The sequence below is a fragment of the Nanorana parkeri genome, unplaced genomic scaffold (genome assembly GCF_000935625.1).
Source record: "Nanorana parkeri isolate BGI_ZX_2015 unplaced genomic scaffold, ASM93562v1 scaffold335, whole genome shotgun sequence".
Classification (NCBI taxonomy): Eukaryota; Metazoa; Chordata; class Amphibia; order Anura; family Dicroglossidae; genus Nanorana; species Nanorana parkeri.
The window spans coordinates 602196-615476 of NW_017306603.1; the positions used below are offsets into that span (position 1 = coordinate 602196).

The following is a 13281-nucleotide window of genomic DNA, read 5'->3' on the forward strand; positions in this document are numbered from 1 at the left end:
CCCCTTACAGAGAATCCACCGCCAACACCATACCGCCCCCCCAACCCTGGTCTCAGGCGGCAAATAGTGTAGGGACAGCCCTGGTTTTTAGCTGAAATAAAAAAGAAAACTGAGGCACCCTCCACATCTAAGGCCCTGCTCAAACTTTGTGATGCGTGAATGCACAAGAACACATTCGTGCGCATTCGCATGCATTTTGCCACACTGTGGCATACGCGGCAAGGCAGCTCGTGCAGCATTTTCAGCTGTGAGCGCCCTGCGTTGTTTCCTTGCGTGTTCGGCACACGTCCACGAGTGGGAAAGAAGTGCATTTTACTGTCCGTGTTTGGGGTGCCATTGAAAAGTAATGGCGCCACAAGTGTGTTGCACATTTTTTACGTGTTGCGTGCGCCAACAGGGACTGAGGAGGACCAGTAAACTGCAGCATGTTCGATTTTTATTCTTGGATTGAGATACATTCTGACAGCAGGAATCTCATCCAGCAGGAGGTGCTGTTCGGCCTCCGGCCACCAGATGTCGCCACCGCAAATGTTCATGACAGTTCGCCGGCTACTATAGTACGGCAGGTGAAGGGTGTGACAGCGGGCTGTGTGTTTCCTCCTTCCAGTAGAAGCCGGTGTGTCCGCTTCCTCTTCCACTCCGAGCCCGGACTGTAAACAGGGAAGGTGACGTGTGACTTCAGAACATGGCTCCGCTGTACACCCTCTGCCTGGGGCTGCTCCTCTGCCTCCCGCCTGGTCTGCTGGCCGGTAAAGGTGACGTCATCGACATCACTGACACCAACTGGAGGGAGATCCTGCACGGGGAATGGATGATCAAATTGTAAGTGAGGGCGTGCCCGGCCAGGTGTGCACCCCGATCATCCTGCGGGGTTCCCCGCCTTCCATCAGGGGCTGTCAGGGTCCCCCATGCAGAATTATCGGGGTCCCCCATGTAGAATTTTTAGAATCCGATGCAGAGGGATTGTTTCTATTGGAGCTGTCGGTTGTTATTATTTCACGTATGTCAAAAGTCCCAATGTACATGAGATGGCTGTTAAATTGTGTGGTTTAGGAAGGTTGAAGAAGCTCTTCTGATTGCCATTACCTGACCCTGGGAGGGTCTCCTTCTATGAGATCGGTGGCACTGGGAGGGACCCCCTTCTTCTCCTGAGATAGGTGGCACTGGGGGGGCGACCACCTTCTTCTCCTGAGATAGGTGGCACTGGGGGGGGGGACCACCTTCTTCTCCTGAGATCGGGGGGCACTGGGAGGGTCTCCTTCTCCTGAGATCGGTGGCATTCTTTCCTGCACGCTTGTTCCCGATTACTGACTCCCTAATTGGCCATTCTCAGCCTGGGCTACATGCAACCCCAGGGTTCCTCCAGAGATTGTTGGGGGTTCCTTGAGCTGAGCTGGGTTCCTTCCCATTTGATGGTGCTTAACAAGTTCTGGGGCCAGTGCACTTGGCAGAACAAGTGGCATGACACCAATGATCTTCTTTTTTTAGCTGTCTGTAAGAGTGGCTTTCTGACCACCACTGCACCCTAAGGGGGGCATTGGGGGGCCAGTTGCCACAAATGTAAGGGACATTTTTCCCTTTGACCCAAAGAATTGTTTTTAGCAGAGGTTCCCCTAGACCTGAAAATTTATTTTAAGGGTTCCTCTGGGGCAGAAAGGTTGAGAAAAGCTTCCCTAGCTAGTGAAGACAGAGTCAGGGTGACATCTTCGTGCCTGCACCGTAACAACTAATAAGTAATGGCAGCTTCCATATGGGTTCCCTTTATATCCAGATTCATGATTATTGCTCAGTAGCTCTGTAATCTGCACCCATTGTAATGCAGAGTTTTTAGATTTTTATTGGTTGTCTTGTTCCCTAGCTATGCTCCCTGGTGTCCTGCCTGCCAGAAGCTGCAGCCAGAATGGAATGAATTTTCTGAGTGGGGAGAAGACCTCAATGTCAACATTGGAAAAGTGGATGTAACTGCTCAGCCAGGTAATTTCACCTTGTTGCCCAACCCGATGTAACCAGTAAAGTGAAGGCAGTGGGCATTCTTCAGTAAACCATAGCAACCAGTCATGACCCACTTTTTAATGATTCGAAAATCTGGTTGCCAAGTATTGCATATGTCTGAAGGTTCTCATTGATCCAGGTCATGGGATAGCTAGTAGTAGTTGGTCACAGCCAACTGGACTTGTAGTGTTGAGGATGTTTAGTAGCTTCTCCAAGTCACTCCTTCAGTTCCCGAACTAAAGAACCCCATTAGGTCCTCTTCTCACAATGTTCACCCGTCTGGTCCAGCTTCTCCAAGTCACTCCTTCAGCTCCAAAACTAAAGAACCCCATTGGGTCCTCTTCTCATAATGTTCACCCGTCTGGTCCAGCTTCTCCAAGTCATTCCTTCAGTTCCAGTACTAAAGAACCCCATTAGGTCCTCTTCTCAAAATGTTGACCCATCTGGTCCAGCATCTACCAAGCATACGTGCCACAATCTCCATGCAGTCCTATAGTGGGTTTAAGAGATGGAGCAGCACTGACAAGGTCACACCGCAAAGGTCTCGGCAGAGCAGCGTCAGGTTAGTATATGACTTGAAGTGGGGGGGGAGGGCGCGGCCATCAAGACAGCATTGACCATTGCAGACTGTGTGATCTGAGCCAAAACATGGTCCACTCAGAAGGCATATCCAAAGACTGGACTGAAAACATGACCTTTAACATTTCAGCTGTATTATTTCTACAGCTCAGTATTAAAGCAAATATTAAGCGGTACCTGATGTGGTGTGAGGTTACTGCTCATGCTCTCTTGCGGGACCAGCCCTCCCTGACACTTCAGTATTTGTTCAATGTTGATTCACTGAGGCAGCCAGAAGCTTGTATTTTCAGGATGGCAAGACCTCCGTTTTTCCAGGCTCTTTTCCCCCTGTTGTGGAGTCTCACTACTCTTGCCGTATATTCATATTTTAAAGGCAAAGTTCTCTCTAGCATTACTCAATGAACTTTAACCAGCCATATAATACATGTGCCCGGATGAATGCATAGCGCCACGTTTTACTTCAGTCCGTGCTCCGATTGTCTAGCATTGGGAAATATCTACTGTTACCAGCAACCCCATGTCTCATGTTATCATTCAGCTCTCCTCATGCTATCTATGTCTTTGACAGCCTCAGGGCACAAAGGAAGCACATTCGATCACATTCACGCACTACACACACAGACACTGACAAAGGTTGAACTCGATGGACCTGTGTCTTTATTCAACCTCAAATACTATGTAACTATAATCAATTTCCACTCAGGCTTTGCAACTGTAGATAGCGTGAGGGGGACGTAGATAGCATGAGGGGGGTTGAACAACACCTCAGAACCTAAGGTGGGTATCCGATGCCGATTGCTGGACTATTGGTGCACAGACAGAGGTCAAACATGGTGTTAGGGTAAACGTCCACTTTTATTACTACAATTTATTTTAGTTAAAGTGAAAGATCACCCTGGAATCTTTACCAGCCATATAACACACAGCACCGTGTTTGACTGCCCAGCTATCAACATGAGGAGGGCTGAGCGGCACCTTGGGTTGCAGGGTGTTGCTGGTAATAGCCAGCTGTTTCCAATGCTGGTTGCTGGACTATTGGTGCACATACAGAGGTCAAACTTGGTGTTAGGGCGAACGTCCACTTTTATTACCACATTTTCTTTTTAAGTGGAAGATCAGACTGGAATCTTAAACAGCCATATAACACATGTTTCTGGATAAATGCATGGCACCATGTTTGACTGTCCAGCTATCAACATGAGGAGGGCTGAGCGGCACCTTTGGGTTGCAGGGTGTTGCTGGTAATAGCCAGAAGTGTCCAATGCTGATTGGAGGTCAGAGGTCAAACATGGTGCTAGGGTGAATGTTCATCTAAACAGCCATATAACATACCTGAATAAATGTGTAGCACCATGTTTGACTTCTGTCAGCACCCCGGTTGCCCAGCAGTTGGCATCTGGAAACGGAAGTTATTACCAGCGATACCATGCAACCCAAGCCCCCTCATGCTATCTACGTCCTGTGATTGCAAAGCCTGAGTGGAAACTGCTTGATCGTGCTTTCTTTGGGCCTTGTCGCTGTCGAAGACGTAGATAGTATGATAGTATGGGGGGTTCTGAGGGACACAAAAAGTGGCATGGGGTTTCTGGTAATGACCGTTAGTTTCCAATGTTGATTGATGGCCAACCAAAGTGTGACCAGAAGTCTAACATGGTGCTATATCAAGGTACATGTGTTACATGGCTATTTAAAATTCAAAATCCTAGAGAAAAGAGGACCTGTCCTTATGGCTGCAGCAGGCTGAGCTTGGATCTCGGTTGCAGAAATTGTGGTGTGGCGTTCTATAGACGCATAAAAATAGATGGCGGGCGATTTGGTTGTCCAGTTTCCACCAACAGCTGAAATCTCAGTGTATGGTATACAAACGGTGTTATAAATTAAAAATTATTATAACTGAATAATACATTAATTTCTAATAATTTAATCTGTGTGATGCACATTGCCCTCTGTACCACATTCTTAGTAATGTGTTCTGTTTTCTAGGACTGAGCGGCCGTTTTATCATAACAGCCCTGCCTACAATATATCAGTGAGTATCTCCGTATAGACCTCATCACACATCCTGTATTTTTCCATATTCGTCCATGACGGCACCACGATGAGGTTGTCAGAGCATCGTACAGTCATGGCCAAAAATATTGGCACCCCTGCATTTCTGTCTGATAATGCACCACTTCACACCGAAAATTCTTGCAATGACAAATGTTTCAGCATTCTCATATTTATTTCTATTGTTTGTATTGGTATGACACAAAAAAGTGGAGAAATCAAATCTGACGCATTCCACGCAAAACTCCAAAAATGGACTGGGCAAAATTATTGGCAATTAATATTTGGTAGCACAGCCCTTGGAAAAAATAACTGAAATCAATGGCTTCCGGTAACCATCAATTAGTTTCTTACAGGAATTTTGAGCAGTCTTCTTTCACCAACTGCTCCAAGTCTCTCAGATTGGAAGGGTTCCTTTTCCCAAATGCTGCTTTGAGATCTCTCCACAGGAGCTCTATGGGACTCAGATCTGGACTCATTGTTGGCCAGTCCAGTACTCTCCAGCGCTTTGTCTGAAACCATTTCTGGGAGCTTTTTGACGTGTGCTTTGGGTCATTGTCCTGCTGTAAGACCCATGACCTCTGACGCAGACCCAACTTTCTGACACTGGGCCCTATATTGCACCCCAGAAATCTTTGGTAGTCTTCAGATTTCATAATACCATGCACACAGTCAAGACATCCAGTGCCTGAAGCAGCAAAGCAACCCCAAAATATCAGTGACCCCCCACCATGTGTGACTGTAGGGACTGTGTTTCTTTCTTTTGAAGGCCTCATTTCTTTTTCTGAAAACAGTAGAATGATGGGATTTACCAAAAAGCTGTCATTTTGTGTCATTCCAATACAAACAAAAGAAATAAACGTGACAATGCCGAAACAGTTTTAATCGGAACACGTGAGGTGGTGCATTATCTGACAGAAATGTAGGGGTGCCAATATTCTTGCCCATGACTGTATGCTTATATCATGTGCTTGTGCTGGATGTCACGCATCTTTTTTTCTTCTTCCTGGTAGAAGGTGGAATTTAAAACATGCTTTTATGATGTTCTAAAGCAGGGCTGGGCAACCTTGGCATTCCAGCAGTGCTGAACCTGTAAATTCCATCATCCCTGTGCTTTTTGGGAGTCGCGGCTCTCACTCTTACAATGCCTCTTGGGATTTGAAGTTACACGATATCTGGAGTGCCCAGGTCGCCTGCCCCTGTTCTACAGGCTGCACAAAGGAGAGTGACTTATTAAAAGGACTTATTTTACCTGAAGCTGCTCACAGTAACACATTTCCTGTACTAGGGTGACAAAACGTGCTCCCTCTACTGTTTGTAAGGAGGCAGCCATGGCTGTCACACAGTGGTTTCTCTCTCCAAACATATTTCTCAATAGACGCAAAGGATACAAGTCCATTTTGTGTGCACCAAATACCTTTACAAATCCCGTTATTACAATATAAAAGTAGCAGTGGCGTCACTGTGCTGGACATAGCCTGTGCAGAGAGCAGAGCCGTGTGAGGGATCCAGCAGGCCCCACCCGCTACAGGCTGCCCACAGAAAACTACAGGAGGGGGTGGAGACGAGACTAGTCACCCTGCACAAGGAGAGAGAAGCATGAAGCGGTCTTTATCACAGGAAGCTCCAAGTCTCACACTGGAGTACTGCACAGATCTGGAAGAAATACACAAAGCTCACCGAGATTCAAGAAGCATACACAATTCTCTGGTATTTAGGCAGTACTTCTTGAGCTTAAAATCCATCTTTATTTGTGGAGCTTCGTATCTTTAAATCAAATAATGTCATTTGACTAATCAGTGTGACCTTTGCTAATGGAAAAAACTGTGATGGAACCGCAATTACCTTCTTTGCTCCCAAATGTAGAAGTCACCTGTCATAAGATAAATATGAAGGATGCCATTGCTGACCACCTGAAAATGCTAGCTGCCTGGCTAGTGACCTCTTTCCTTTCACATATGACATTGCTCAGCCCTGGTGGGTGGTGGTTCACTTGCTGAACATGGCAGCATTAGAGGAAGGGGAGAAGGTCACATGTCCTTCATACTAAGAAGTACTGGATATTGTCCCATGCATCAGCAGATGATCAGAGTGGTGCCATAGCACGATCAAGGTAAGTATCGGCTGAGATGGGGGGTGATCAGGAGGTCCTGAATGGGCAAAGGGACATTTTCACTTTAATAAAACCACCTACAAGACCACCCAATGCATTTTGGTGTATCAGAGGTATTTCCAGGAATGCTTTGCTTTGTTCCATCTGGAAGCATTTGGCTAACACTCTTCCTCATTGGTGTCTTTCCGATCAGCTGTAAAGATGGCGTTTTCCGGAAGTACCACGGATCCAGAATGCACAAGGACTTCATAAGCTTTGTGAGCGAGAAGGAGTGGGAGGGGCTAGAGCCCGTGTCATCCTGGTTCTGCCCGGACTCTCTGCTGTAAGTAAAAGCTGAACTTACTGAGATTTGTGCTGAGAATAAACGTGGCCGGGCGATACTAACACAACAGGGTGTGCAAATGGTGGCATCTGGAAATTCGACCATACACTTATCCACGGTAAAAAAAAAGACAATCCACATCCCCAGCGGGTCAGAGGATTGGCTGCAGTCACTGTTCTGCTGAGAAATTTCACACCGCCTCCTTCAACAAACGGGTGCCAGTAGGGCCGCACACTGTTTATATTTCCCCAGTCGGCAGGACTCCGCCGACATTCGCACAGTGTGTGGCCAGCTGTGTGCACATTTTCTGTCCATTAGTGATTTGGATTTTCCCAAGTCATCATCCAGGGCAGCACCTGAGAGAAGGATCCACCCACCTAAAACAGGAAACGCATCATCCACAATTAAAATAAAAGGGGCGGTACTGCCCCACCACCTCAGTTTATTGTGTTTCCTCCGGCCTAACAGGAGCATTATAACCATTTGTTATTTTGTCCATAGGCCTGCGTGCTAGTTGCAGGGGCCTCCCAGTGCGTGCTCCCCCGTGAATCAGGGACACTGGACCTGGGGGGTTGCATGCCTGGGCTTGTCCGAGGATTAACCTCCAGGTTATCCTATTATGGGACCCTCCCTCCCCATCTATCCCTGAGGTTTCTTATCCGCCTTGAGGAAAAGTAACCATCCCCGGGTGCATATCGGCTCTAGCAGAGCTTTCCCTTACTCGCATTTGGTTCGGCTCAGAGTTCTCGGCATCGCCTTGAATGGGGCGGTTTGCCATCCATGCTCCCTATGTATGCTGCCATGTTGTGGATATTGATATCCTGTAGCACCCAGGGCCTCCTTGAATGGACAGCTATGCAATGGAGTGGTGAGTACCCCTGGCGCCAGCATTCGCAGACGCCAGGGAGGGAGTGCAGCGGGCGAGGGATGGAGCCACAAGCTCACAAAATGCTGGGAGGTTGATGAAGTTTCTGTGGACTGCATGTGAACACATTGTGGAAGTTGTGTGTATGGAACCGTACGGTCACCCCTCTTCTCTCCCTCCACTCTCTCTCTCTCTCTCTCCTCCTTCACTTCCTCCTTCTCCCTCTCCCTGCACAAAAAAGTAATGATGACATCACTGGGTATGAATTATGGGATGTAATGAAAACTTAGGTTTTCTTTAATATTTTCATTATCATGTTGATGAGGGAAAAGGAACAACCAGGAAGGCAAAATATAAAAAGATTCGTCTTCAAGTTTAATACATTTTCCTGTTTTCTTTTGTTATAGAATGAGTGCCATGTCGGCTCTGTTCCACCTATCGATGTATATTCGGGTAAGTAGAATCCCTATAACTGTTTTCTGCTCTTTGTTACACCACAAGATCGGGTTGGTGATCTTCTCTTATTTTCTTTCTTTTTGATCTGTTACATGAAAGCGCATTTCTTCCTGGGGACTCAAAGCGCTGTGTCTGCTTTTGGGGCACATATTGAGGCAGCCATCATAGACATGCTCCGTAGTGTATCATAAAGGAGCAAATTTAGCTATCGGCATGTGTTTTGCAGTGTGAAAGGAAACCCACACAAGCACAGGGAGAATATGCAAACTCCATGCGGATAGTGTCCTGACTGGGATTCAAACTGGGGACCCCAGTGCTAACCACTAAGCCACTGTGCACCAATACGATAAAGAAAGTTTGTGTGTGTGTGTGTACTGTATGTTTGTATGACCCAAAGTATTTATAGTTCTTTGTTATGCTAAAAGCAGTTGTACAGCAGCCATGAGATTCGCCTGATTTGAAACTGCTTCATATGCTGATGGTCTTTATTGAGACATTCGGCTCTGTATATCCCATGTGCCCTGGCTGTCAGTGACGGTGGGTGTTTTCTCTCTTTTCAGTACTGTCACGAATACTTTGTTGAAGACCTCGATATTCCAGTCTGGGGATCGTATCTCATTTTTGCATTGTTCACTCTACTTCTAGGTCTCATTCTGGGCTTGGTGAGTAGACGAGGTATTGTGTGTGTTGAATCCCTAGGGATATTGTTATAAACGTAATATAACTGTGACAGAGAAAGTAGTGCTGTCCCAGGGACCGAGCAGGCTCCACCCACTACAGGCTGCCTGCATAAAACTACAGAAGTGGCGTAGACGAGACCAGTCACCCTGCACAAGGATAGTGAGCTGTCTTTATTACAGGAGGGGCGGAGCCAAGACCAGCCACCCTGCACAAGGAGAGAGAGCAGCAGTGAGCAGTCTTTATTATAGGAGGAAGCGGAGGCAAAACCAGTCACCCTGTACAAGGAAAGAGCAGCAGTGACTGGTTTTTATTACAGGAGGGGGTGTAGACCAGACCAGTCACCCTGTACAAAGAGAGAGAGCAGCAGTGACCGGTCTTTATTACAGGAGGGGCGAAGTCGAGTCCAGTCACCCTGTACAAAGAGAGAGAGTAGCAGTGACGGGTCTTTATTACAGGAGGGGGCAGAGACAAGACAAGTCACCCTGCACAAGGACAGAGAGGAGCAGTCAGCGGTCTTTATTACAGGAGGGGCGGAGATGAGACCAGTCAGCCTGCACAAGTAGAGAGCAGCAGTGAGCAGTCTTTAGTACAGGAACTGCTTCAGTTGACTGTACAAAGAGATTAGGTGCTTGTGTCGATGAGCATTCTGTGGTTTACATGGATTTGAAATGCACCTCAAACATAGGTCAGCAAAATCCCATTACCTTTAATTGAGCAATACAGATGGCAGTGTTGCTCTGCGTTTCTTTGGACGCAACATGTCCTATTAAGGACCATTTAAAACCGCAGATAGAGTAATTAAGAAAAAAGTAGCGTTTGACTAGAATTGCCTAGTGTCCTGAAGATTAAAGTGAATGTAGTTCTGACTTTAGTACTGGAATCCATCCAGTAGCTCACTGATTGGCTTCTCACATCCTTTAGAATTGCTCTTCAGTTTGTTGGCCTAAAGCTGTATAAAGATGTGAGGTCTGTGGGGTATGGACTCAATAAATCGTAGTTTTCATGCCCCTCCCGGCTGCATCTGATACATGTGGGAGGAAGCCCGGGACAGCGAGCTGACTTGCGATCTACCAGCGTTAGCTTTGCGAACGACTGGTAGATTGTGATCGACCTAAGGGGCACCCATGCATTGCATAGGGATATAACATCACCAAGCCTAAAATAAGGTATGTCATGAAAACAGGTTTTATTTAAAACTGTAATTAGCATGTTGATGAGGGGGAACAAGGGAAGGTGAAGTATAAGCAAATTATACTTTAAAGGAGAACTATGACGTGCGTGATTTTCACTCTTACTCATAGTTAGAGCCGACGTGTGACATTGAAACTGTTCCACGTCGGCTCTATAGATCGGGGAGTGAGCAGAAACATGCAGCCGATCCGCTCACTTCCCGATTGTCTCCCTGTGGAGAGAGGTGACTGTCGGCCACTGCTCCCCGCAGGGATTCCCCCTTCCCTCCGATCCTCCATCGCTGGCTGGAGGGACGGACAGTGGAGGGGGCGGGCACAACTAGCTCTGCCTCTAGATAGGCAAAGCCCGCTCTCAATCAGCCAGCGGGGTGGATCTCGACCGTATTGAGGATCCGTCCCGGCTGCGGCGCTCTCAGTATATAGCGAGCAATAGCCCCCTATATACTGAGCTTTGGGTCACGGGAGGAAGTTAGTATATGTCCTCTCGTGACCCTAAAGAGAACTATGGGATGAAAAGGTTACCCCATAGTTCTCTTTTAACTTTAAATGTATTCCTTGTCTTGGAACATTGTACAGTCTATGGAGGATTGTATATACAAGACGGCACTGTATGTCCTCTCTGATTGCGTTCTTTCTTTATTGCAGCTTCTGGTGTTTGTGGCAGACTACTTGTGTCCGACAAAGAGGCACCGGCCCCAGGGATACCCCCACAGTGAGTTCATTTCTTTTGATACATCAGACACAATCCAGCCACAAAAAGGATAGAGCAAGGAAGGGTGCTTCCTTTTTTTTTTATTGCTGTGTCCCCTCTGGGGAGATTTCCCCTCACTTCCTGTTCCAGCGTGACATGGGAATATGAGGAAAGTTTGAGACCTGAGTCCTATCTATGTCAGCGCTCTTACGGCTATGATCCAAAAACGGAGAAGGAAGTTTATTTTGGGGTAGTGGGGTATGCAGGGGGGTGTGCAACTTTAGTTTCAGTGTGGACCGGGGTGTCCAAGTTGAGAGACAGAACAGACAAAACAAATGGCGGAGTCTAAAGCGCTACTACCCTTAGAGGGGGGGGGGGGTCGTTGATGGAGGTTTTCTGTCACGTCAGATGCTCCGTTCGATGTAAATGACGAGAGGGAGACAGAGGTAACACATGAGGCATAAGTGATGGTGCCAAGAAAAAGAGAGTGTAGTAACTCACCATGAGGTACACATGGGTGTGCCGTCATCGACATCCGGGTCTCTGTGGTGGGGACTTGATCCTGTGGATTCCTCTGGGTTTGATCGAAGTGTGTGCTGGCTCCGTCGGTTTGCTTGAGGGCCGCTGAGGACCACCTCTCCGGCACCAACGGACACCATCACCACCTCATCAGCGGCCCTCCAGCAAACCGACGGAGCCAGCACACACTTCGATCAAACCCAGAGGAATCCACAGGACCAAGCCCCCACCACAGAGACCCGGACGTCGATGACGGCACACCCATGTGTACCTCATGGTGAGTTACTACACTCTCTTTTTCTTGGCACCATCACTTATGCCTCATGTGTTACCTCTGTCTCCCTCTCGTCATTTACATCGAACGGAGCATCTGACGTGACAGAAAACCTCCATCAACTACCTCCCCCCCCCGTTCTCAAAGGGTAGTAGCGCTTTAGACTCCGCCATTTGTTTTGTCTGTTCTGTCATGGGAATATGAGGAATCTCCCTTTCACTTTCAAAGTGCTTTTATGCATGTTGTCCAATGTGAGAAGGTCTAAACCTTTACCTACTCTTTCCAAAACGAAAGGAGTAATGTTGTCCTGGAGTTCCCCTTTATCAGCAAGAGCACCTTTTTGTGATTAAAAAAAATGTAAATCCGCTTTATGTTGCTTTTTATAGCTGAACGTTTCAAAGCCAACAGCCTGAAAATCCTAATTCCTGCCTTACAGCAGCAGTGGCCCTTCATTATCATTCTCAGTACAGCTGACCATTGGCATCCAAGGACAGCCGGAGATGCTGATACAAGCAATCTGCCTTCTTGGATGTCTTGGCTCAGCTTCATCTATTGGACATGGGCGGAGGGGCGGCAGTCAGTCCCCGGGCCTGCTTATCTATTGGGGAGCTATGGCAATCCGATTTTTAACCCGTTTTTGTTCATTTACTTCCTCCTTAGATGTCTTGCCTATGGGGAGTTTAAATACATTGATTTGAAATCAAACATGAATGGGGTTTTATATCGAGAGTGAGAGAGATTGAATTCAGGAGAAACAACAAGTTGCAATAACATTTTTAAGTCAAGTTCAAAGTTTTACCACCTGCTGTGACGTACTTGATGATGGCAGGTTTTACTACTATGCCCTAAATAGCTTGTATTGTAAGCAGACCTGAATAGTATTAAAGAAGAACACCAGGGATTAATGATCTTAACCCTTGCAGTGGGGTTACCCCATGCACTGCAAGGGTTACGTGCTCATTATCTTCTAGGAGCAGGAAATAACAGTTCTACTCGCTGGATTCTGAGTGCCAGCTGGCTGCTACTCTGGTCCCTGAAGCCTGTCCCCTCCTCCACTCCAGCAATGGTGTATCCCTCAGCGTCATCACATCCAATACACTCTTGGATGTGATGACTCATGGGACCTTAGACCGCTGGAGTGGGTAGTCTAAGGGTTCGTTCACACCAGATGCAGTGCGATCCGGCCAGAACGCACTGCATCGCTGCCAGCTCACTTTTTTGCGGGGCAGGAGGGGGCGTGGCGGGCCATTGAAGTGATTGGCACCATAGCCACGCCCCCCGGCCTCAATGCGTTAGTCCGCACGGGATTGCAAGGCACATTGTGCCTGCGGTCCGGTGCAGTGCGATCAAACTAGTGCTTGCTCAGGTGAGTATAACTTTATTTATTTCCTAGACAAAAATGTGCACTTAACCCTTGCTGTGCGGTAGGAGCTCCACTGCAAGGGTTAAGGTAATTTTTCCCCAGAGTTCTTTAAATCTAAAGCTACGCACAGTCGTCTTTTTTTTTTTCTTTTTTTTTTCTTCGGCCTCAGGGGCTGACAAAAAAAAAA

General features: G+C 47.3%; 1 protein-coding gene across 1 annotated transcript in view; it reads left to right on the plus strand.

Annotated features, from left to right (window-relative positions):
• The first annotated feature begins 566 nt into the window (after positions 1-566).
• TMX1 (thioredoxin related transmembrane protein 1) overlaps positions 567-13281 on the plus strand; it is a 17838-nt gene continuing 5123 nt past the window's right edge. The window contains exons 1-7 of the mRNA XM_018558372.1: positions 567-822; positions 1859-1974; positions 4555-4600; positions 6927-7055; positions 8328-8373; positions 8937-9038; positions 10893-10959. Coding sequence (XP_018413874.1) covers positions 686-822; positions 1859-1974; positions 4555-4600; positions 6927-7055; positions 8328-8373; positions 8937-9038; positions 10893-10959 — 643 coding nt within the window. The 5' untranslated portion in view covers positions 567-685. The remainder of the gene's footprint in view (positions 823-1858; positions 1975-4554; positions 4601-6926; positions 7056-8327; positions 8374-8936; positions 9039-10892; positions 10960-13281) is intronic.